This window comes from Dendroctonus ponderosae, unplaced genomic scaffold (genome assembly GCF_020466585.1).
Source record: "Dendroctonus ponderosae isolate FM_Combo_2020 unplaced genomic scaffold, Dpon_F_20191213v2 Dpon_F_20191213_1, whole genome shotgun sequence".
NCBI classification, from domain to species: domain Eukaryota; kingdom Metazoa; phylum Arthropoda; class Insecta; order Coleoptera; family Curculionidae; genus Dendroctonus; species Dendroctonus ponderosae.
In genome coordinates, this window is record NW_026017110.1 from 10241814 (window position 1) to 10266153 (window position 24340).

General features: G+C 35.2%; 1 protein-coding gene across 3 annotated transcripts in view; it reads left to right on the forward strand.

Moving 5' to 3' along the window:
• The window catches only part of LOC109541434 (glutaredoxin domain-containing cysteine-rich protein CG31559), a 50833-nt gene that overhangs the window by 15415 nt on the left and 11078 nt on the right, over nucleotides 1-24340 (forward strand). The window contains exons 1-5 of one of the 3 annotated variants that reach the window (XM_048667480.1): nucleotides 4752-6564; nucleotides 6630-8247; nucleotides 8297-8728; nucleotides 15758-15982; nucleotides 19413-19622. In XM_048667480.1, the coding sequence (XP_048523437.1) occupies nucleotides 8299-8728; nucleotides 15758-15982; nucleotides 19413-19622 (865 nt within the window). In that variant the 5' untranslated portion in view covers nucleotides 4752-6564; nucleotides 6630-8247; nucleotides 8297-8298. Of the gene's footprint in view, nucleotides 1-4751; nucleotides 8248-8296; nucleotides 8729-15757; nucleotides 15983-19412; nucleotides 19623-24340 lie in introns of those variants that run through there. The other 2 variants (XM_048667485.1, XM_048667477.1) reach the window with 2 other exon arrangements.

Consider the following 24340-nt stretch of genomic DNA (forward strand, 5'->3'; position numbering starts at 1 on the left):
TGATTGTATTTGGTTATTTCACTTAACGGTTGCTGCTTATTGTTCGCGTTGATGTTGATGTTGGCCAATGGTTTCATAGGTTTATAGACTTACGAAGCCGTATTAATGAAAATTTCATTTTATATTAATTTGCTAAGGATTTAATTAAAGAGTCGAAAACTCGACCATTTTAAAAAACCAGAGCAATTTGTCGCCTTATAATAGCTACAAAAGATTGGAAGGATAAACGAAGGAAGGAGATCGGTTGGTAAATGAAATAGGAAATTTAATATCAAGTGCAATAGCGTGTGAGTGATACAAATGTGCTTCAAAATAACATGCCTTTGAAATATAGTCTGTTCCAAAACGAGGTTGGTTTCCTCCCGATATAAAGCATTTAGTAATGTTAGAAAGAAATATAAAATAAATTAGAAATTTGCTCCAAAATTTTGCCAGTTAGTTTGGTTACTAAGATGAAGAAAAATTTTACATTTTCTAAATATTCGATAAATTTTACTCAGTTTGTTATATTTTATGTTTAATCCTTCCAACCTTTACAAATCAAGTAATTCCTAAAACGAAGATAAGTTCTTTCAAGTAAACAAAAATCCATATGATGCACATTAGGTATTAGGTGCCGTTAGTTTGAGCTTCAAATGTTTGTTCACTTCTAAAATAGTGATGTTAAAATTCAATTTAAATATACGCTTTTAATATTAACGATTTACAGACAAAATAATGTATAATGATTGAGCAATCTTAATCTTGTTCATTGATTGACTTCTCACTGATAGCGTCAGCGAGATAAGATATTTTAAAAGCAAAAGAAAGACAGTCGCGTAGGCGCGTCTACTTTCAACATCATTTATGGTTTGTATTCTTTCTTCTAACTTGAACCTGTACCTGCCTATAAAATGGGAAACGATAACTGTTCGTTCTATTATACGAAACAATTATATGCTTAGAGATAGAAAGCGTAAGAAATATAATCTGAATTAATTTAAATAATTGAAACTCGGTCTGCTACAAACGTGCACCGAGTGATGAAGTGCAACAAAAGTTTTGTTACATAGACTGGTTATGGTCATATCTACCTGAGAATATTAAATAGTTTAATGTTTAACTAATTAATTTTAATAATTAACTACGAGCCTCTTTATTATTCACACATCATGAAGAATCGAGTACTGAATATCCATTGCTGGTATTTAGTATTTTGCAAAAAAATATCTGCTTATGAAACTCTCAATTTTTTTTTAGGAATTTATGTTACCTTGTTGACTAAAATATATTAAAGAACCGCTTTCAATCTGACAGTATAGCAACTGTAAATGTAAAAAATTATATGGATGTAGAGTTATCACGATAACCAAGGTGTCGAAAAAATACGAGATACTCTTTATATCAAGTATGTGACCAAGTTTAGGCTGTAATTACCCTTTTCACTTTTCCTGAAATTTCAACATAACATGTCGTGGTACGAGTAGTTGCTCAAGAGTATATAGTATATTACGGTACAAGAGAGAAAAGTCGAAGTTTCGCCACTGCTTGAAGTTGATGCACGAGGCGAAGCCGAGATGCTAAATTTGTTAAAGAATTAATTCACGAAGAATCTTGAATACCACAGGGGACACCCTCCGTTTGCATTCTTTCAGAGTTTAGCAGCTCGTTACAAAGTTGTTAACATCATGACGCACATTTCTCTGAAATATAGAAACCAAAGAGATAAACCTCTTACGAAAGATCGCGAAGGTCGTCAACTATTAAAGAACCAGGCGGACCTGATCCGCTTGAAAATTAGTATGCAAACGTGTTGATCTAAGACCTTTTGTAAGTTAAAATACATAACTATATTTTAAGTCCTGAATAAACTTAAAACCAAACCTGATTAACTTAAAATTTTCCCTGTTTGTGTTAATGTCCTGTTAATATCGCATGCCGTTAGCAGATCATTAATATTTTTAATATGTTAGCAAAAATAAATGAGCTTCAATGGAAAAATAACGTAAAAAATAATTTACAGTAATGAAAACTCCAAAAAAATATTTGCTTGCTTAAGCCGCTAAAAATCCCTTTCTCAGTAATAAAATCTTGAATTGATAAGGTATTGATTGCCGCAGGGATCGTTGGGACCCTTAAGATTTGATATTTACTGTGACAATGTAACAGGGCATTATTGCTACTTATTTTTAACTTGTTCTAGAATTGTTACGAGCTATATTGTTTATCGTGAAAATATGTTTCAATACAGATTGTGGCGTTGGCTTCGGTTTGTTATCTGCCTGATTTCTTTCATAATTTTTTTAAGCAAGAGATAATTACTGAGAAGTTTAAATTTTACTTTGATTAATGCAGAATTTAGAAGAGAATTTGTTAAATGAAATTTTAAAACAAAAACCGTAGTACTTGTACATTGTATAAAGCGCACGTTTTCCAATTTTAGTCGATCTGGTACCACATCATCAACTAATAGTAAAAAGTTTCAAAGGTCAAATTCCTTTGCGTTCAAGAGAGCAACCTTACACAGGATATGTTTATTACAATCAGTATTTACTAAATTGACTTTACCTTGATTCTGAGCACGAGATTCGCAACGACCAAAGTTATGACATTTAGACTCACCGTCTTAGTGCGATTTTAATGAACTTAAGGAAAATAAATCAAGGAAATTGTAACATCCTTCAATTTTTAAATGTATCTGATTATTATATTATCTGAATTTAAAATTATAAACTGAAACATAAGTTTCATGCTTGAATGTGGAATTCTAATCAATATTTGGTGTCAGCTAAGTAAGAAATAATTGCAAATGAATTAAATCCAATTAAATGTTAAAAAACATTCTGTTATAGGATAGCTTTTGGTTAAAAACGCTTGAAATTGAGGAAGCTATAGAGCTGCCGTTTTTCTTGATTTATTACTAAAGAATTTTTGCCGAAAATGCTTTAATGTTGGTTTTTGTATGTTATTAACTAGAACTAGTCCAAATTAACTTCAAAAAGTGAATAAAATGACTTCTAAAAGTGTAGAAGTGCCTACAATTCGCCAAGATTCAAATGCTCCAGAGGCCATTAATTTCCTCGTAATAAAAATCACATTCCTCTCGAGCATGTAGATGATTTCCCCATTCGACGTTGTTCCAGCAATTGGCTTGTTATTTGTATGATTCCAAATTTTTTACTTCAAATTTGCCAAGTTTAAAGTTTAAATGGTTACCAAAAACACTTTCGAAATATAGGCTGGTTTTCTAATACTATTGGTTAATTGCCATAATTTACTAGATCAAGACTCTCATCAAACTGACTACTGGACTACATGAAAAACGTGCTTCATACCTAAGCTAAAAGTGTATTTTCAAGCATAGCGCCTCAAATAAAATAAGATATTTTTTGACACTACTTTTTGCACAGCTTGTCAGCGAATGGTCGATTTATTTAAAGAACTGAAAATTTTAATTTTCCTATTACAGATACTTCAGTAGATAAATAGGTTTAGAAATGCCAGAAATTTTTGCTAGTAATTTTTCCAGACCTCAATAAGAACTATCCAGATGTGGTATTTTAGCATAAATTTGTACCAATTCCTTATAAATTTAGTTTTTTTTAGGAACTTGAAAATCACAAGCATGGAAAGAAAGTATAGGTAATGGAAATTCCGATTGCAAAAATCTCATTAACTAATAATTAATTCAAGACACTACGTCATTAATAAAATACATTATCTTAATGGATATGAACAACTAATTTACATACTTTTGCATTTAATTCAGAGAGAATGTACTTTTAAAATCATCAAACTGTATTTTTGTAGACTTCCTCAGCAATGAAAACGTCTACTGCCTAAACACATTTTGCAAGAAGCGACTCCAACGCAAATGGACGTGGAGAAGCCCAGAAAATCTAACAAAAATTATTATGTTCCTTCAAACGATCGTAAATTCTGCAAAGACGTCTCAGATTCAAATAGAGTCGACACAAGTAGCAACCACAGAATGGTCCGGGCAAGTTTCAACATTGATTCCAAAATCGGAAGAACTAAGTTAATTAATCATCCTAGATTTCCAACAAGTGAAGAACTGGAAGCGATACAGGAGGAATTCCAAAAAGAACTAACAAGACATTTACCATTGGATAAAATTCTCGAAAATAATATGGATATAAATGAACTCAATGAAAAATTGATAACATCCCTAAATACAGCAGCTAAGAAGATCTGCTCAAAAACTAGAAAACTAGGAAATTAAACTTAGCACCACCACCATGCAAATGATGAAACAAAAACGTGAGTTGGAAAAAAGAACAGAAGAACAGAAATTACTTACCAAATCTGTAAGGAAAGCCATCCGTAGAGATATGAGATCACACAGAAGCAGAGTGATACGAGACACCGTCGCAAAAATTAAAAACATGAAAGTTCTCAGCTCAAGACTGTCCAGTGGAAAGCAAATAATCACAAATATAAAAAGCAAACACGGTATAGTTGTATCAGACCCTCAGCAAATTATGCAGGTCATTGAAGAATTCTACAGAGAGTTGTATTTGTCGGGGATTCCTGCTGCGGAAACTGACTGGCATCGGGTAACAGTAACAAATTTGAGCTCAGACACCTTCCAGAAAGATCCCTGGAGGAAATAAAAACAGCTCTTCGCATGATGAAGAACGGTAAATGCACGGGAGAAGAGAAGATGCAGCAGAAATTGCAAAACAAATCTCTCCTATGGAATATTTAATTATTTATTGACAAGCGTATTTCGAAATAATTTAATTTGCATGCAAATATAGATATATTTATGGAAAAGATTGGAAAAAATACTTTACATCTTACACTTGTGTATGTGTCTAAGTTTGGCTTCGTGTAATACAAAATGCATTTAAGAAAAACGCAATAAAAGAATTAGATCGTGTTTAGTACCTGAAACTTTAGCAACAGCTGGAGAGTGTTGAATTACTATAAAAGTGCTCTCACTGATGGAATTTGAAATGTTCTTCGAATTTCATTGCCTGTTAAAATAAAGAAGGAAATAGTAATTGAATTGTTTTAACTTAATCAGTGCTGCTATTCATTGACTGATCGTTTGTTTTAAGATCATCGCACTGCACATTCCATGTAATAACTTTTACCTATTCAACTGCTAGATCTCGTTCAAATGTTTAATAGTTTTCAAGTGTCGTGGATATCCAATATTTGGAAAAGAATTTTGGTGATATAATATTACTAATTGTCCGTCTTGTTCAATATTTTAATTTTATTGTACCTCTGTTTAAAATGAAGAGTTTGGCGTTGTCCGAAAATTGTAACTGCAAGGGATTTTTTCGCGGCTTAAGCGGACAAATAATTTTTGAATGAGAAAATTTTACTGACTTCGGCGGAACCTGCGACCTCCGTGTTTCCGCAGGTTCAAGTACTGCGAGAAGCAGTAAATTTTTCTTATTCCAAAAATTATTTGTCCGCTTAAACCGCGAAAAGTTCCCTTTCATGTACTTCTGTTTCGTTGACGTCGACAACATGACATTGTTCTTAGGACACTAGTCCACTAGTCTTGGCTCATACGGTACTAGTTTTGAGCATCGCCAAAAGAGACCACCGCCAAGCAACCTTAGGGGACAAGAGCGACAAGCTCTCAAAGAAATAAGAAGGAACACAAACATCGTCGTCCGGCGAGCTGACAAAAGCAATACTACTGTCAATATGGACCGAGAAGACTATGAGCAGAAAATCAAAGACCTACTGGATCCAGCTACTTACACAAAGCTCAAGAAAGACCCGATTCAGGTCAAGTTCAGAAACATCAACCGCCTGATAAAAATGTCGTTAATGAATGAGACCGTCATGAAGAAGATCATTAAGTGAGGAGCCCTTCCACCACGTTTGTATGGATTACCCAAAATTCACAAGGAAGGAAGCACAAAATATCTAGCCTCTCTTCTGCACCCACATATAGGATCCACAGACACACATATCAGAGACTCTAAACATTTTATTAGCCAAATCAGGGATCTGAGACTGGAACCAACGGATATGCTAGTTAGCTTCAATCTCGTGTCACTGTTCACAAAAGTGAAGTATGTTCAAAGCTTGTCTAAAAGGCACCTACTTCCTATGGGATGGAAACTTCCACGGACAAATGGAAGGAGTAGCCATGGGAAGCCCAGTCAGCCCGGTTGTAGCAAATGGCTTCATGGAGAGATTGGAGAAAACTGCTTTGAGAACCGCACCCTTTAAACCAACTATCTGGTATCGATATTTCGATGACACGTTCGTGATATTGAGACATGGTCGCAATAACCTGGACAAGTTCGTCGGCCACCTCAACAAACAACATCCAGAGATACAATTTACCATGGAAGTTGAACAAAACCAACAGTTGGCCTTCTTAGATGTCTTGGTGTCCAGTAAAAGGTATATTTAAAAGCCACCCACACGGACAGAGACCTCCACAAGCTGTCCAATCATCACCCAAGTCAAAAGCAAGGAATCATCAAGCCTCTCACGGATAGAGCCAGGAAAATATGTGGACCGCAACAGATAACAGCGAACTACAACATTTAGAAAGTTTCATTCAAAACGGATACTCTCATAAGAGGGGTAGGGGTGAACCGTGGCCAAAAAAGTAAGACCACTCTAAGAGTATTTCTGCTTTTCATTCCCAGAGTTACGGACAGAATTGGAAAGACCCTAGAGAAGCACAACATAAAAACAATCTACAAGCCCACAACGAAGATTAAGAAATGTCTAAGGTCGGGAAACCTTTACTAGCGACTGCAGGTATCTACCGAATCCTATGATCCTGTGGAGGCGTCTACTTAGGAACCACGAAGAGGTTCGAGAATCGAGGAGGATCGAAAAACATCAACGAAATTGCAAATTGGGACATGTGGAAAAGTCGGCAATGGTGAAACATGCCCTTCGCGAGGGAGCGCATAGCATCAGGTATGTAGAAATTCAAGTCCTAGCCACAACAACAGACGATCGCTCCCGACTCGTCCGAGACGCCATCGAAATCCACAAACACAACGACAACTTTAACAGGAAAGAAGAGGCACTGGCGCTAAACCTTGATATACCAGCAAGGATAGATAACGGCACAGGACAGGACGAAGAATCCGCTACACCGGAACATAGCAACTAACAGAATGCGCCGATGCAGATGACACATGTTACGTCATCACATTCGGTGAATAAGTACGTACTATGCCCGAGGAACCGCATCAGGACAGTGTAAGCTGTCAAGCAAACCACCTCTGAAGATGCAAGCCATTCGGGATTGCGAAACATCAGGAATAAATCTCAGGAGCCTAAAAACCCGAAAAACTCACAACTTTCAAACCAGATATTATTTATATTGTCCTCATGTCAGGTTGTTGTTTAAGCCGTGAGATCCAGTTAGAACAGCGCTTTCAAGCGGTAATAAGCACTGTTTATTGTTTGCGAGTTTGATGACCTCGATAGAATATAACTTTTCACCCATTTCATATGTTTTCATTTTAAAGTTTTTTACAATGCATTAAAATTTTGCAGTGGCAGTATTTATCGTATTGCTACATTAAAACGATTTAACTAAAAATTAAAATTTTAGCTTAAAGCATCATTTATAAAGTGACCTATCCAGAAATTTAAATCATTTAAAGAAAGCGTCTTTGCTGCTTTTAGATATCGGGCCAAGTACCAGTTGAAAACTTTAGCTTCTTGATCATAATTCATTTCATTGCGTCAATCATGTTTATAGGCGGAGTGTTTAATAAACAAATGCAAATACTTTGAGGGCGTATTTGAAAAATGGTTTTCGCCAGTTGAAGGTTTTAAAATTTGAATATCGATTTAACAAAAAGTCAACCACAAACCAAATTATTCAAAAGACGCTCGTTACGATAACCGTTTCAAGGAACCTGGAAAAAAATATTTTCACATCATTTTGAAAGATCATGCATGTCCCTGAACTATTTGAACTTACCCCATGTATTTTGGAGCTCAAAAGCACTAACCTATCTGCTATAATCCGCGCTCAAAGAGTAGTTATTAATTAAAGTCCAGTGCTTATTACCCTAGAAGTTATTACATGCTAAATTAAGCTCTCAAAACCTGATTAAATTGTAGTAAAAAACGTACATTGAGTTCAAATCTAAATAAGTTCCACATAAACATGTAATTACGGTTGCATCATAAAACAGTCCGCAATTCTTATTATAAGTAATGAAAATTGCCAAGTGCAATTTTCAACTTAACAAATCGAAGTGAAAAAACAGAACCTGTCCGTAACGCATAAGAAAGGTAAACTACATTCTAGTAAATTACTTAATCATATCAAAATTATTTCCAGCCATGTCCGAACAACCAGTCACCTGCCTACCGCCACCATTGCCACCCAAGACAAAGGCCAGAAGGCAAATTGAAGAAAATCGCGAAGAACTAGACAAGACCGGCAAGTTCTCAAATGGCCTAGATGGCGAGAGAGACGGAGTTGTAATCAGTGCATCATATTCACCGCATCGGGACCAGAAGTCTTCTCGGTCTCCTACCATCACAACGGTAAATCTAAACACCGTTGACCTGAACATTCCGGACGGTTTTCAAGAACTGACATACTCCTGTAAAAACAGCGGCAAAAGTCATGTCGTGAAGATATTGATTAATCCAGAAGAAACCCGGTTGCTGTGCAACGGGGATGAAGAACATAGTTTTAGTGGGTGTAGTGACAAGGACAGTGGTATTAGTGAGGTGCCCTCTGGAGAAACCTGCATTAGGATATCAGGTTTGTACTTTTTTCCGGCCCATAAGCAATTAAACATTTGTTTCAGTATCATAAAAGTTACCTATTTACTTAACGTTCTTTTTCGTGCATGTTTTACTGCTGTTGTCTATTTAAAGTTCAAGTATAAAAAGTGGTTTTCGGCTGATCAAACGTTTTAGCCAATTGATTAGTCTCGTGAGAAAGTTAGCAATTAAAGCTGAAAACACTTCTATTTTATAGTATTTTTAATTAGGATTTATTTAAATTTAATTTTATCCATTCAATGCGATACCCACGAAAATCTTTTTAATTGCACCATATAATACCTACCATGGGTGGCATCATTAAAATCTGCAACTTCAACATATTTGTATTACATTACAAATGATAATTTAGGAATAGCTCATCAAACTCTTCGCTTTGTTTTGACGATAAATTTGTAATTACAGATTTTGAAGCTCAGGGTTGGTAACAAACAAACATTTTCTTTAAATGCTATTCAACGCTTGCGCTCCCTTTTTCTTCATACAACATGCTTGATTGCAAGTCTTGCCTGAAATACTTTCAGATGGTTTTTCACCGAAGTGCTCGTTACTGCTTTAATTTGGAAACCTTAATTATTTACCTTCGATTAATTACCTTTGAAAATGTGAAGTATGATCTAGAAACATATGTTTTATTATGAATATGCAATTACTTGATTAAAATAATGAAAAAGGTTGAAAGCTGGCTTTCTCGTCAAGGCTTAAATTAACACTTATAAAGGTTACAGATACTATATAGGGTAAAAATATTAAAGATAATAAAAGTCATTTGTTCCATGAATCTTTGATTGCGTAAAACTCTATGTCTTCAATTTGCTCCGTATGTAGAAACTTTAAATTCAACGTTCTTAGACAGTAATGGGCAATCCTAAACTGGATTTTCATAAAACGTTCTGAAATTACCATCGCACCATATGCCATATGCCGCAAATCGGCGTTGAACTAGGCTATATAACTGTTTACTAAATTTCAGTTTTTGATAGTTTGTGAAAGGAAGTAATTTTAGCTCTTCTAAACATTATCGTGAGAAATTTGACGTTCCAAATGACACAAATTATTAGTTGGATCATTACTGTTTCTTTTTGTTTTTACAGAAAGTAATTGACAAATTTAGTCGATTTGAGGAAATATAGCAGTTATACGATTAAAGTATTGAGTGAATTTGGTTTAGTGTTGCAACCTCTCTATATTTTTTTATTTCGCTTCATCCGTCTTGAACAATTGATTGTTCAGTTGAATTGATGGTGCAGGGTAGTTCTTGGTCTCTGTAAGTCAATATCCAAGGTGGAAATTCATCGAATGCCCGGTTTTGGCTTTGTATGTAAATATTGCTTTTTGCTCCTACAAATTGCTTGAGTTCTAAATACTAAATGTTGTATGTATATTTAATAGAATGCGCTCGGCATTAGCTCGGAAAATGTTATTCGATTTTATATGAAAAAAAAAACATATTTTCCTCAGAAATCGGGTGTCGCATCCATTTCAATTTAATATGTATTATACTTTACTACAGCACTTTTATAAAAAAAAAACATTTTTGATCCTCTTAATGTTTGATTTTGATCACCTTAAGCAACACATGACATGATCAGTAAAAACTTTGAAAAATAATCATTATCATGTAACAGCTATTCTATCCATTTTTGGATATAAGCCTCATCAAGTTGCTTCCACATTACGCGGTCCTCAGCGTGTCGTAACCATAGTTTTCCTGCAGTTTTGTCGATGTCGTCTTTCCAACCGGCTTTTGGTGCCTCTATTTTACAATGTCGTGGCCTCCATACAGTCTATCTGTTGTCTGCTACGTGATCTACCTTTTCTTGTGTCTTATACAGTCCGTGACACTTGATTACTCTCACCAAAATATTTGAAATCATTTTTGTTAATAGTCAAAATTTTGATAAGCAAGCCACATGTATCATTGAATACATCGTTTAATTCACTCGTACTTCACAATGGAGAAATTGTTAGAAGCGACTATAATAATTGATAGTGCGACACTTGATTACTCTCATTCACTTTTTAGAATCGTAGGTCTCTAGGCAAGTAGAAGAAACAAAACCATGTCACTTGACAGCGGATTGACAGTTGTCCAATAGTAATCTGAGTATATTTGAGTGTCCCAAAAGTGACTGGTATTGATATTAGACGCGGTAACACTTTATCGTTAGAAGAAAGAGGGCGAATTCAAGCTTATCGAGAGGAGAAATATTAAAAACTAAAAATTGCAAGAAAAATCGGGCGCAGCTCATGGGTAATCAATGCTTATTTAAAAGACAGCGAAAACTAGGGAAATAATCGACAAGGACGCACTTCAACTGCAACAACACTAAGGGAACGTCGTGTAATTCTTCGACTTGCATCCAATTCTTCTAGCTAGACAAATAAGGGATCAGAGTGGAAGTAATGCGTCCATACGCACGATCCAAATGGTAATAAAGAAATGTCCAGACTTAAGAAGAAGAAAGCTACGCAAGAAGCCTTTGCTGCTTGCACGTCATCGACAAGAACGTTTAGAGTTTTCCCGCATTTACCGTAACTAGACAGAGGAATGCAAAATATCGTTTTCACGGATCAAAAGAAGTTTAACCTGGATGGTCCTGATGGTTTCCAATATTACTTTCATTACGTAAAGATGGAAGCGAAATGTTTGGCTCGCCGTCACAATCGAGCCAAAAAAAGTCGGTTCAGTAGTGATTTGGGCAGCAGTTTCAAGTCAAGGCAGAGTCAGCATCGAGTTTCTAGAAGGTCGGCAAACTGCTCAAAAGCATTTGGAGCTGCTGCAACGGAAAATTGCTAACATAAAAGCTTTATATCCGGATCAAGAATGGATATTGCAACACGACAATGCTCCAATTCACACCGCCCAAATAATCCAAACCTGGTTGACTGCTAATAATATTTCAGTTCTGGACTGGCCTGCTATTTTCCCAGACTTAAATATCATAGAAAACGTATGGAGTTGGTTGGTCAAAGGCGTTTATACTGAAGGAAGACAGTTCAATAATAGAGACGAGTTAATCGCCGCTGTTAAAGCCGCCTGGGCGAAGTTCCAATGAATTTAATGGAAAACTTATTCAATTCATTGCCTCATCGAATGTTAGCAGTCACTGAGAAGCAGGGAGGGCATACCAAATATTAAAATAAGTATTAGGTTTAAATGTTGTGTTCTAGGTTAATTCCAAAATATGAGAGTAATCAAGTGTCTCATTAAAAATTACAATATTTGATTTGCAAGAAAAATCAAATGTAGAATTCGAAAGTGTAAAACAAATTATTAAATAGATATTGTTAAAATCTTTAATCTAGTGTTTGAGTAGCTTAGAACTAGTATATAGACTTAGAACTATAGTAGCTAGAGAACTGTATGTTCGTTTCTTATTGGGGCTTGTAGTCTCACTTCAAGCATCGCTCTTTCCATTTTCCTTTGACATCGTTTAACCTTTTTCATTGTTGTTTTATTTGTGGTTCATGTTTCGGACGCATATGTTATAATTGGTGGCACTCATAGATTGTGTACTTTTGTCTTTAGATATTGTGGTAGTTTTGTATCAAATACTTGGTTTATAAGTTTGCGAAATGCCGCGCATACCATTTTAGTCGTCTGTCAATCTCCGCTGTCTGTGTTTCCTCTGTTAATGTTATTGTCTATCGCAGAAATATGTATTGGTCTACCGAATTGGTATGGATCTATTAGTTCGTTTCCCATTTCGACAGGTGTTGCATTGTTTCCTTTTATCATTATTTTTGTTTCTGAGATATTGATTTTTAACCCTATTCTCTCTGTAGCTGATTGTAGTTGTCTTAGCATTCTTTCTAGGTCGGACTTAGTTGAGAAGTTCTTTTGATTTGTTGGTAAAAAATGTTTGAGTAAAAACAAAATTACAAATTATTTTTTTCACTAAAAAATGAATTAGTAAATTATTTTTTAGACCTGCATCTCATAAATGCAAAGAAATGATAAAGTGATCATCCTAATACGACAATACAGTTAGGAAATTCTGTTGAAAGTACGCAACTTTAAAAGTTTTCCCACATGTAATCAATGATAAATCATTCAAATTGAAACAACAATGCAATTTGGAATCAGAGTACTTTATAGATTTTCATCTGTTGGAAGGAACGTTTCAAGTTCTGTGAAATCATAATTTCTTGGTCCATCTCAGGTAATATTTCTGACATAGTACGCTAATGTTTGACTGACTAATAGAACACGCAATTTTAGTGCATTATAGAAGCGAATGGCTCATATGCCTTTTTTCGCTTTTTTTCCGCATATTATGTTTAAATAATCTCCTATGCGATATCAAATTCAAAATTTTTCCTGTTTTTTTTTTGGCTCAGCTAAAGGCACTGGGGTCATTCAAGATAGTAGTTTTCCCATCGCTTTTTTCATTGGCCACACTTCGGATCCGTAGGTGGTTATGCTTTTTACAATCGCATTATAAATGAACCTTTTGTTTTCTTTGGTGAGGCTTCGGTCCTAAAGTAGTGCACTTAAAAGAGCGATTGCCTTTCTGTCTTGGCATATTCGGTGTTTGATTTCGGTATCGACAAGTCCGTCGTCGATGATTTTAACTCCCAAGCATCGATATTCATTTGTTTGATGGTAACTCCGCCCTCCAGATGAGGATCAGTTTGTTCTCCGCTTATCACCATGTACGCTGTCTTTTGCGTGTTTATTTGCAGACCTCCGTGTTGATATTATTCAGTTAGATGTCGGGTCATATAGCTAAAATCATCATGGTCTTGCGCGATTATACAGGGTCGTGTTTTAGAGTGGTATGCCCCTGTTATTTCACTTGTCTTTCTATCTCTTCAAGAATCCCTCCAGGTATATTTTTGAATAAGGTCGGTGAGGTACAGCATCCTTGTTTCAATCTTTTTGATCCTATGAAGCCGATACGTTATTTAATTTCCTGATTTCATCTTCATTACAGGTTGTTTGTAGAGACTCTTGATGGCTTTAATTAGCTCTACATTTATGCTCATTTTCTTTAATATCGTAAGCTTTTTTCAGTCCACAAATGAGAGATGGATTTGTTAGTTGCGTGCCATCTTTTTCTCTATAACTTCCGTTAGAGTGGCAAAATCAAAATGTATGCCAAGGCTTAAAGCAGCAACAACGCTACACATAAAAACTGCTGATGGTGGAAAAATACACTGAAACGTATTTTAATTGATAAATAGAGACAATAAATGACTGAAACCCAGGAATTAATTTTGAGTTAGAGTGAATATATGGTCCACGACTGATCTGCCTGCACGAAATCCAGCTTGTCCTTCTGCTTTTATTTCGTTGTACTAATTTGCTATTCTATTTTTCAGATTTTTTTCGTACTTTCTACACATGCTTGTGACCTCTATGCCTCGATAGTTCTCACATTTAAACTTATCCCATTTTTTGAATATTGAGCTAATCTGTGATATGCTCCATTCTTTTGGCATTTCCGATATATATATTTATAAAATATTTAAAATTACATATATAAATATATATACATTTTTGTATCAGTATGGTCGAATTTATGTTCGACCATTGCAAAGTCTCGGAACCGGGAAATATTCCGGGCGAGCTCTTTAAATATGGCACAGATAGGTTATGAAGAAAGTTGACAATATTCAATATTTAAGGGTTAAATTATATCATGTACTCTTGCATAATACACACTTCATAACAAAAATGTCTAGTTAGATTCGAGCTTTTTCAGCATGCACACACCCGCATCCTTCATTATTTTTTTGGTAAATAAAATTAAAATTTCTTTGATGTCTTCTCAAAACGTGCTAACTTGCAACCCTATCTGCCCTGGAAATCCTGAGTAAACGCCTACATCTCAAAGGCCTCCAATTTCTTCAAGATTTCTTTATTCAGAGTTCAGCTGTTCGTCGTATACGGTAAAACAGGGAACACTCGTAACAGACAATCATCCTTATTCTTGATCCAACGACAAATGCCTGGCGGTTAGAAATGAACCCATTTTATTAAATACTGATGTTACTGGTTCTATTCTTGCTAAGATTCAGATTTTGTACTGTGATCTGACTGTGACTGATAATGTGATCTGTTACTGATAATGTAGATTCAGTACTTGTAATTACAAGTGCCGTTGATTAGTACTTCAATTTGACTTCTTCTGCAATCGCTCCCGATAAAAACAGTCCGAACAAATACTGAATAGTATTGGAAACAAGATACATCCTTATCGAACAACCCTGCAAACGCTTGTTATATGTCCCTAATAATCTATATATACGTCCGGGCTTTCGTGAAGACATCTCTGTATTAACTTAACTTAAGTTTAATGCAAACATGGCTTCTAATGTTTCAATTCCATTGGGAAATCCAAACTTGCTGTTCGACTATAAGTCCGATTTTTTTGTTCAAATCTTATATTCTTAATAAATAAATTTTGTGTATGATTTCCGAATGGCACCCCAAGTTGTATGCAACTGTCGCAGTGTATGTTTGTCGTGTTACATGGGGTTAGTGGCAATGAACCGCAACTGGGAGTGGCATATATTTCAGAAAATTATTCTTCAGAATTTGTAATTCCAATAGTGAAAAGAACTATAATTCTGTTTGGTTGCTGCAATTTGTAATACAACTATTGCAAATGTTAATTCGACCAATTGAAATAGTTTACCGCTCTCTTAAGATGTTTCACCTCATTCGCAATTCGGGTTTATGCATAACTATTGACCATATGAAGTTGCACTCAGTTGCTACTAGATCATTTGGTAACACTTTTCAGATTTCTTGTCTCTTCAATAACGTGAAAGCTTGGCTGATTCATTTCGTTTACTCAAATATATTGTGAAATAACCCATATTGCAATGTATATGCGAAAGTGTTAATATTGTTAATTTTAATGCAATTATCAATTGCTTTGAATCAACTGAGTCAACAGTTTTCAAAAGAACTTTGTCCATCTTTTTGATTAAAAATACTTTAATGTTTCGTTCAATTTCGCAATAACGTAATAGATGATAACGTACTTTTCAGTGAACAACAATTCCGAAGCATTTTCAAACACGAGCACTATGGTCGACAGAGTTGGGACATCTAGTCCATCGCAATACTATTTTAATCAATTCAGTGGCATTATGTCCAGTGGTCAAATGAGTCCTAGTGATACTTTGGACTCAGGAACCTGCAGTGATCTAGATGGAACGCCTCCTCCTCCATCGAAAAAGATCAATGGAAATGGAATTTCTGTCACTCTGATTGGTATGTATGAATTTCCCTTAGACTGTTGTTTATGAGAGCAAAATTACAAGACGTAATGGTTTATTTCACTTTCGACGGTTCCTAAGAAATTTGCTCGAAATTTATGTATTTCGGACAATCGACCGCTGAAAATGCAGTAATGAACGGCTTCTTTAAATCATGTTTTAGTCAGATTCCAGCAGAATACAAAGTGATTTACGAAAATACGTGTAGAAAAATTATAATGCTGCTCTTAGCTTGAGAAAGTGATATTTTACAAAAGTGTTTATCGGAACTTTAATTTAGCTTAAAATTACTCTACTTGAAAGTGTTACCCAAAATTGAGGTAGAAGACCGGCTCTGACACTCATGATCCTATTATGTCCAGTATATAAAAAAGTCCGACGTCGTTTTTACCTTTCTTCAACTATTCACAAGAATGAAGCTTTTGTTTCAATCGCTAATCCTAATCGTTTGATACAAAATTTCATTTTCATGTATTTGTCGTATCTCAATAACAAAAATAGTTTCTACCAAATGTTCAACTTTCAAACTTGAACTTGAACAGAACTTGATTACGTTCGCATTGCTGACATAATTTTTCTTTGTTTCGTTGTTAGTTGAGAATTTTTTCATTTTGCGGTGAAATTCAATGAACTATCAATGAAAACGGGCGAGGCCAAGGTTTTTGGCTAATCACATACATAAGAATGATAATCCACGGGAATTAGGAGGGCAAAATTCCCATAGACCACGGCTTCAAAGCCCGGAAAACATTCCTAAATGTTTCTAGTGGTAAATACTCTGCTAAGTAAAGAGCAATAAGCCGCAGAAACCCTCAGTCGAAATACCAATTTGTTGCCCAATATTTACATGGATCGTTTCATCAGCTCTTTGGGAAATATTTCATACATTATGAGGTGTGTAGTTCAGTAGAAATCAGTTTACACGCTTTTAGCAACTGATTTGGGTATAGTAGTAGTTTTGAAAGCGTTTGCCTTTCTATATAAAACTGAACTGACAAGGTTTCAATATTTTAATGCTCGTTGCTATAAAGTAGTATGTAGGGCATCTACAAAATCTTTGTTTTCTAACCAATTTTTGGTCCAGAATGGAATTGAATTTTTTATGTCGTCGTACCAACGTGTGATAAGTCTTGCTCTCGGTCTTCGGCCGGTCCATAGCTTCCATCGCAACAACATCGCTCATTTCAGTTGTGCTGCCCGGTCTATTATATCTGAAATTCTATGGTTTCTGAAGTAGATCTATCATATATTGGGAATATAGATGAGTCGAATCTACTCGCTACCCGAAAATATCTTCCACTTATTCTACTAATTCCTGCCTGCCACATATATTGGTCTTCATTCATATTGGAATTTCTCTTTTCAAGATTTTCAAATATTCGGAAATATGTTGTGGTTGATTAGTGACCGTGATGATAATCAGTAATAAATTTTTCAATAGTGGGATTTTCGGTCAACGGATGGTGGCAAAATAAAACAGTACTTTTTCATGGGCCAACGTTTCGACTTTATTCAAGTCATCCTCAGGGCTCTAAAATGAAAAACAGAGGGGTTTTTAGCCTAGAGCCTGGTGGAGTTTCAATACTTAGTGTGTGACATTGTTATACAATACAAATTTAAAAAATAAAAAAAAAACTTAAAACTCAACTTCACAACAGATTAAAAATTAAAACACGACCATCAGACTATCCAGTTAAAATACCAAAAAATTACATTAAAATTCACATTGGTTTAAATAAGTCAATCATAGTCAGTCCCCTCAAGAGAGTTTAAAATTACATGAAATAAAACGATCAGTCGGTCAAAACTATAAAACACGCTCAAAACAATAATCTCATGTCAATAAGATTTAAATTAAAAAAGAATAAAAAGCAGTGAACAAAGGACGAAACTAAGTTGGTAAAAAAATTTCAAGTCTAAAAAGGCGCAAAACAGCGATTGGTGATACAAAGAGCAAAAGTAGGTTTCGGAAGAGACGCAATCATGAAGATACGTTCATTATGTAATCACTCACCTATGAAGTCAGTGCCATATTTACTCAAGCGTAACATGCTGCTCAAGGCAGATGTATGTATTTGTATATCTTTTTTGTATTTGTAAAAACTTCATTTTTCAGCCATTAGTACATATGAAATTAATTTTAGTTGCTTATATTATTATTTTCTATAAGGCTAGTATAGGCTTCACTCAGATTCTCTGTGCCTCTTCTAAAATTAACAGAGTTGTTAGGTTTTATGAAAATTGACTCACTAATGAGTCGTTTCATTAGTCTTGGCTGATGGTCGAGAATTTTGATGTTACCAAAATCAAAGTTATGGCTGGTGATCCTTTGGTGTTCTACCAATGCTGTGGGGTTGGTTATATTGGTCTTAGCTGATTCTCTTTTGTGTTGTGATATTCGCTGTTTTAAATATATGCCTGTCTGACCAATATAGCATTGATCACAGTCTGAGCAAGGTATTTGACATATTATATTCGAATTTAATTCATTGGGTGTGTTAGACTTAGTTTTAGTGTAAAATAATCTTCCAACAGTGTTCGAACTGGAGAAGGCTATTTTGATATTATCCGAAGATACAACTTTTGCTATTTGTTGTGACAAACCAATAAAGTCGAAACGTTGGCCCATGAAAAAGTAGTGTTTTATTTTGCCACCATACGTTGACCGAAAATCTCACTATTGAAAAATTAATTACTGATTAGGAAATATATTACCATTATTTAATTCCTAATAGGGCCAAGCCCCATAAATAAAATCCAAAAGGTGAATTAAACCAATACCCTTGGATCAATATACACACGTTGTTACAAAAAAATATCTCGTTTGATTGGAGAAAGTTGACAGCAACTTTTGCGGAATCCGGTATTATTCACATTGTCTAGCCATTGTGAAGATCAAACATATATAACACTCCGATTGACGAACGAGTACGGCATTTTGTAGAATGCCTAAAATCCCTCAGTTAATTTGCGGCTAACCCAAAGTAGTAGTCATTCTGCAAAGTGCCGGGCGGGATCGTCAGTTTGCAGAATGCCTAGACATTTCGACATTGCCGGATTTCGTACATTGCTGGTAACATATTTTTTGCAAGCAGATTACATATTTCGTACTACCTGGAGGTCCCAGTGTGCTCAATAATCAGATGATAATGAGAACATTTGAATTATAATTAAAAGTTACTCCACCCGTGAATATGGAATGGTTGTGATTTCCTGAATTTGCAGAATTCGAACAAATTTACCTTTTATAAGAATCGCAAGTGTCGGTTCACTAAACTTGTTTTTTTGTCAAGATATATATGTTTCACTTGTGTTGCAGCGAGATGTTATGCAAATTATTTAGTTATAAAGTATCTAACAGTGCCAAAGATTTTCGAGATGTTTGTTATAAAGGACGTGAATTTCATAACTATTTTGACTTCCAGGTTCCCATAAGAAAACAGCTAGTTTAAGCAGTGGCGCCGAAGTTGACAGTGATGACAACGAGAGCCAAAGTAGCGCCAGTAGTCTGAGTTGCGATTCTTTGAATTGCGGAAAAGTCTCTCCAATAGGAAACGGAAAACTAATATCTGGCGCCGGCAACAGGAGTTCACTTCTGCCTCCGACACTGCTGCAAGATATCAGGCAAAAAAAAGGTAAATTGCCATATTTGCATTTTGTAAATTTCACATTAAATATATTATTGTTATGATACAAAACTTGAACGTATTAATCCGTTTAAACAGAATATTTTAATTAGCCGATATCGCAGAGCCGCAGGTACATATCACTTAAATTTATTTAATATGGCTTATAGTACCTATACTTTGCAAACGGCTCAGGTATTTGTTGATTAAAAGCATTAAAATTTAAAGTACAATATACAGTTATGACTAACATGCTAATTCTGCAATGTATGCGTTTCATAGGACGACTTAGTATATGTATATTCAAATGCCTTACGACCCAATCGATGAGTAGGATCGGTAGTATATAACTTTTGATCACATGAATCTGCTCTGCAGTTTATTCGACTTTGCAAAACACTGATTTCATATAATCCAAAATATTAATGGTTTTGATTGTACAGCTTTGATACAACCCCAACATGATGCCAATTTCAAATCTAACACAAACGAAACAAAAATGGTAGTAAGGCATTGGTATGTGGCTAGAGAAAAACATTCTTAATTCTAAGACTACTTTCACTGCCGCTCTCTGGGAATTTGAACGTGACTTACAGAATATAGTAATTTCCAGCTCCAAAAAACACGAATATATAACCTAGCGCAACTGTAAAGTGTTTTCTTTAATTTTTAACTACTTTTCTTTACTTTGTTTCGCGATTTTCATTGCTGCATAAAGTGGTGTATTTCTTAAATGATAGCTAACTACAATAATGATCATAAGAGTCTCTGGTTATTATGACCATAGTTATATTATGCAGGAGCAATATTATATATAATATTTTCTAATGGGATATGTTATCATATGATACAAATTCGGACCTGAAAAGTAGATACTTAAAACGTAAAGCATTAAAATCTGTATTTTTTGGGATGCGTTGTTGCCGACCTTGTCATACCCGCTAAAGTAATATTCTACTAAAGTCAACCACGGAGCGTGTTACCTGAGATTAATAGGCTCTAATCAACATTCACAAATGTGTTTCCGGCATAGATCTAATTACAGTTAAGACTATGATTGACAAGTCCCACATGGAGGAATTTTGCTTACAAGCAGAACAATTCCCCAATAATATATGAGTACAATCGCTTATATGCGCGAAAAAAATTAGTCATTATATTTGGCTCTAGCTGGAAACATTCCAGAAGCGATTAATTTTTGTGCAAACTGGAGGTCAATTAAAAAACGTTATTCTTTCTGGTCCCAGTTTGACTTATTTCTAAACGGATATTACAAACAAATATGTTTCCACATACAACATAATAATATGTGCAGATGGTTAAAGAAGAATTCTTCATGTGCCGTCTTCGTTGAGAAGATTGGCCATCATCAATGCTAGCGTATCCTCGAACCAGCAGATCTGAACAAATGATTTGTTGTGCATCCGTGCCAGTCACACAGATTCTTCAACCACGAGTGGCGTCTTCTTCCCTGTATTATCAGTTCTAACAATATGTATTTTGACAAGCTCACAAAATGTCCGAGATACTGTAATTTTCGTTTTTGAATTGTCAGAATTATTTCTTTTTCCTTGCACATCCGTGTTAGCACTTCAATATTTGTTATTCCTTCTAGGCAGCTAATTTTCAGTAATGTATTAAGCCTTTAGTCTGCTCATATCTTCCTTCTTCAGAGTCCATGCCTCCACGCCATAAAACAGCACAGATAGCAAATAGCATCTCAGAAATCTGATTTTGAATGTGTTTCCATTCATTCACTCAGAATATGTTTTCCATTTTCATAAACGCTGATCTTGCCTTTTCTGTTGTAATTCTTATTTTCTGGGAGCAGTCGCTGTCCCTGTTAAGAATGGCTGTTGCACTGGTTGGTTGGGTATGTAGATTTGTCCGACATCATTTGTGCTCTTGCTAATCAACATGCATTTAGTTTTTTTAACGTTCATTGTCAATCCATATTATTGGCTTTCTTCATTTACTTTGTTCACTAATATTTGTAAATCTTGGAGTGTGCTTGCTATCAGTACTGTATCATCAGCATATTTCAAATATATTTGATTGATGTGAATTTTGGGTGATTGGTTTGGAGTTGAAGAATTTTTATTCGATCGGATACAAGGATAAATATATACAAAATGTATCTGGTTGGGCACTACAATTGCGACTCCACACATGTGGTGATTGTTATTGTTACCTGAAAACTACTTTGTACCGTTGGTTTTGAGGTATTCTCCACAGTTTAGCCATCGTGTGTTAGTAATTCCTAAGATATCTAGATTCATTCTGGCCATTTCTTGCACAACATTGTTTATTTTCCCTGCTTCATATAAATTCCGCACGTTCCACGTGTCTATTTTGATGTTCGATCTTCCTCTGATATTAATCATATTTTTGTTTTGATGTGCGTAGGGGTTTCGCATGCTAACGGCCGTAAAAGGCCTACAGTTTTCCGTGCCATTTCTCCTTATGTCGAATCTTGGTCTCCGATCTCCATGATCAGTAATTGTTATCCTACGCCGAGACATGAGCATGATGATTTTTCTTGAAACGTCCCTTCGGATCTTTACTGTGGTAGTCATCCCGTGGATTTCCGCATCCATATGCCGTTGATTACTCTTGAAATTCATACGCCTTTGGGACCAACTTCTCGACCCCAGGACAAATAGATAATGACAGACAATCGCAGATGGTTGTCTGTACACACGAGCCAACTTAGCCAAAAAATCGTCTTAATTTCCACAAAAGATGAAATATAACCAGTCAGTGCTAAATGTAAATTGCTCCTTTTATTGTCCTTAGTTGATAGACAAATCAATAGTTTACCATCTAGCTTAATAGATAAGCAACAAAAGATAAAAATAATTGCTGAATGATTATCTGAAATGTAATCAATTATGTTATCACAGATTACCTGCATTAATTACTAAATTGAGTATTTTGAATTAGTACCAATTGATTAATGTAATTGTTCCAACATTGTTTTACCTGCTGATGATGGTGAGCTAAACTTGAAACTTAAATTATTATTTTTCTGTAGGAAAACCCGTAGAAACGTTTGTTTCAATTTTAACAAACGGATATGACGCCAACTGAAATAATCATTCAGTATTTTTGTGTTTGGATTGAAGATTGAAAACTGTAGATCAACAAAACCGAGCCAACGGGCGATGCTCATATTAAATATCAAACATTTTTTTGGTCTAAATCGGATTTACAGTTCCAAAGAGACAAACGAAGAAAACTACTATAAGCTAAGCTGAAGTAAAAGCGCATTGAATGGTGTCCTTAAAGTCGATTTTATTTAATTGATTTTAACGATTGATTATCAGATTTTATTTGATTTACCTCACATTAGAAAACCAAGGTACCTTTTCATTTTCCGGTGGCATTTGCATATTAATTAAATATTGAAAATATTGGTTCTCCGGTGCTAGTACCTTAGCTAGTGTTTAATGATTTTGATACCATCACCGTAGAGTGCAGCATTAGAAATACTTAGCAATATCTGTAAGCTGCTGATAACAAATTACTACAAAAGAAAGTTCGAATAGTGAAAATTAGTTGATTTTAAAGTTACAACTATATGACACTTTCATTTGTGCATGGCATTTTTAGTTATATGGTTTAGGGATGTTCGATAGAAGGCGTTAATATAGGGCAAAAAAAATGTGTTCGGAAAAAATTGTGTAAAAAATACTGTGGGAATATTTAATTATTACTTAAACGGATCGGATAGTTAGAGCACATTTAGTGCCAATTGCAACGAGCATTACGGCGTGGCATACGTGGCATTACACGTCGCAATATTCACTATTTCTCTAGTCAAAGCGAGCTTTCATAAGCCGGTGTTCATCAACACTTTGGAAACTTTCTAGTGTGCATTTCTAAGTGCATAATGTTGTTTTCATTTTTGTAAAATTACGTTCCATTTAATATTAATCCATTAACCAACTATTTAAAATACTGAACAAACAATTAACTTAAAAAAACGCTAAAACTATACAGTGACTAAAAAGCTACGAGAAGCTTATAAATGTTTATGTTCTGTAGAATTATATGGCCACTTCAGCCGACTATTCTTATAAAATGTTCTTTAAACTTCGACTATTCTTTATTATTCTTCTTTATTACCCTTCGACTATTCTTTAAAAATTAGTAATTTTTGCTATGATCAGCATGATTAACTATAGAAGAAAGCCACAGCAGGAACGAACATTCAGTCATTTGATGCTTGGTCAGAAGTCATAAGAATTAAGTCACAGGTAGTCTTCAGTCTAAAGATATACGGTCTAAGAGCCTTAAGTCATAGTTAAAGTTGGGTTGCAAGTAAAACATATTCTTCTTCTTCCTGTCTGCCTGTTCAATTATCGTTCACTTGCGTGAGGCTGTCGCTCCATCGTTTCCTGGGGCGCCCAACGTCTCTTCGTCCCCATGGGAACTTGTCGTGAGTGATTCTCACAAGTCTGCGGTGGTCTATCCTGCTTATGTGCTCATTTCATTCCTTCTTCCTGTTTGCTACGCATTCATTGATGTTCTTGACATTACAGGCTGTTCTGACATCCTCGCTTCTCTCTCTATCCAGCAGTGTCTTTCCGATAATTCTACGAAGTATTTTCATCTCAGTTGTCTCAAGTAGTCTTTTGGTTTTTGCGTTTTCCGGCATGGTTTCTGCGGTATATGTCATCACCGGCCTCACGACGGTTTTGTAGATCCTCGATTTAGTGTCCGTT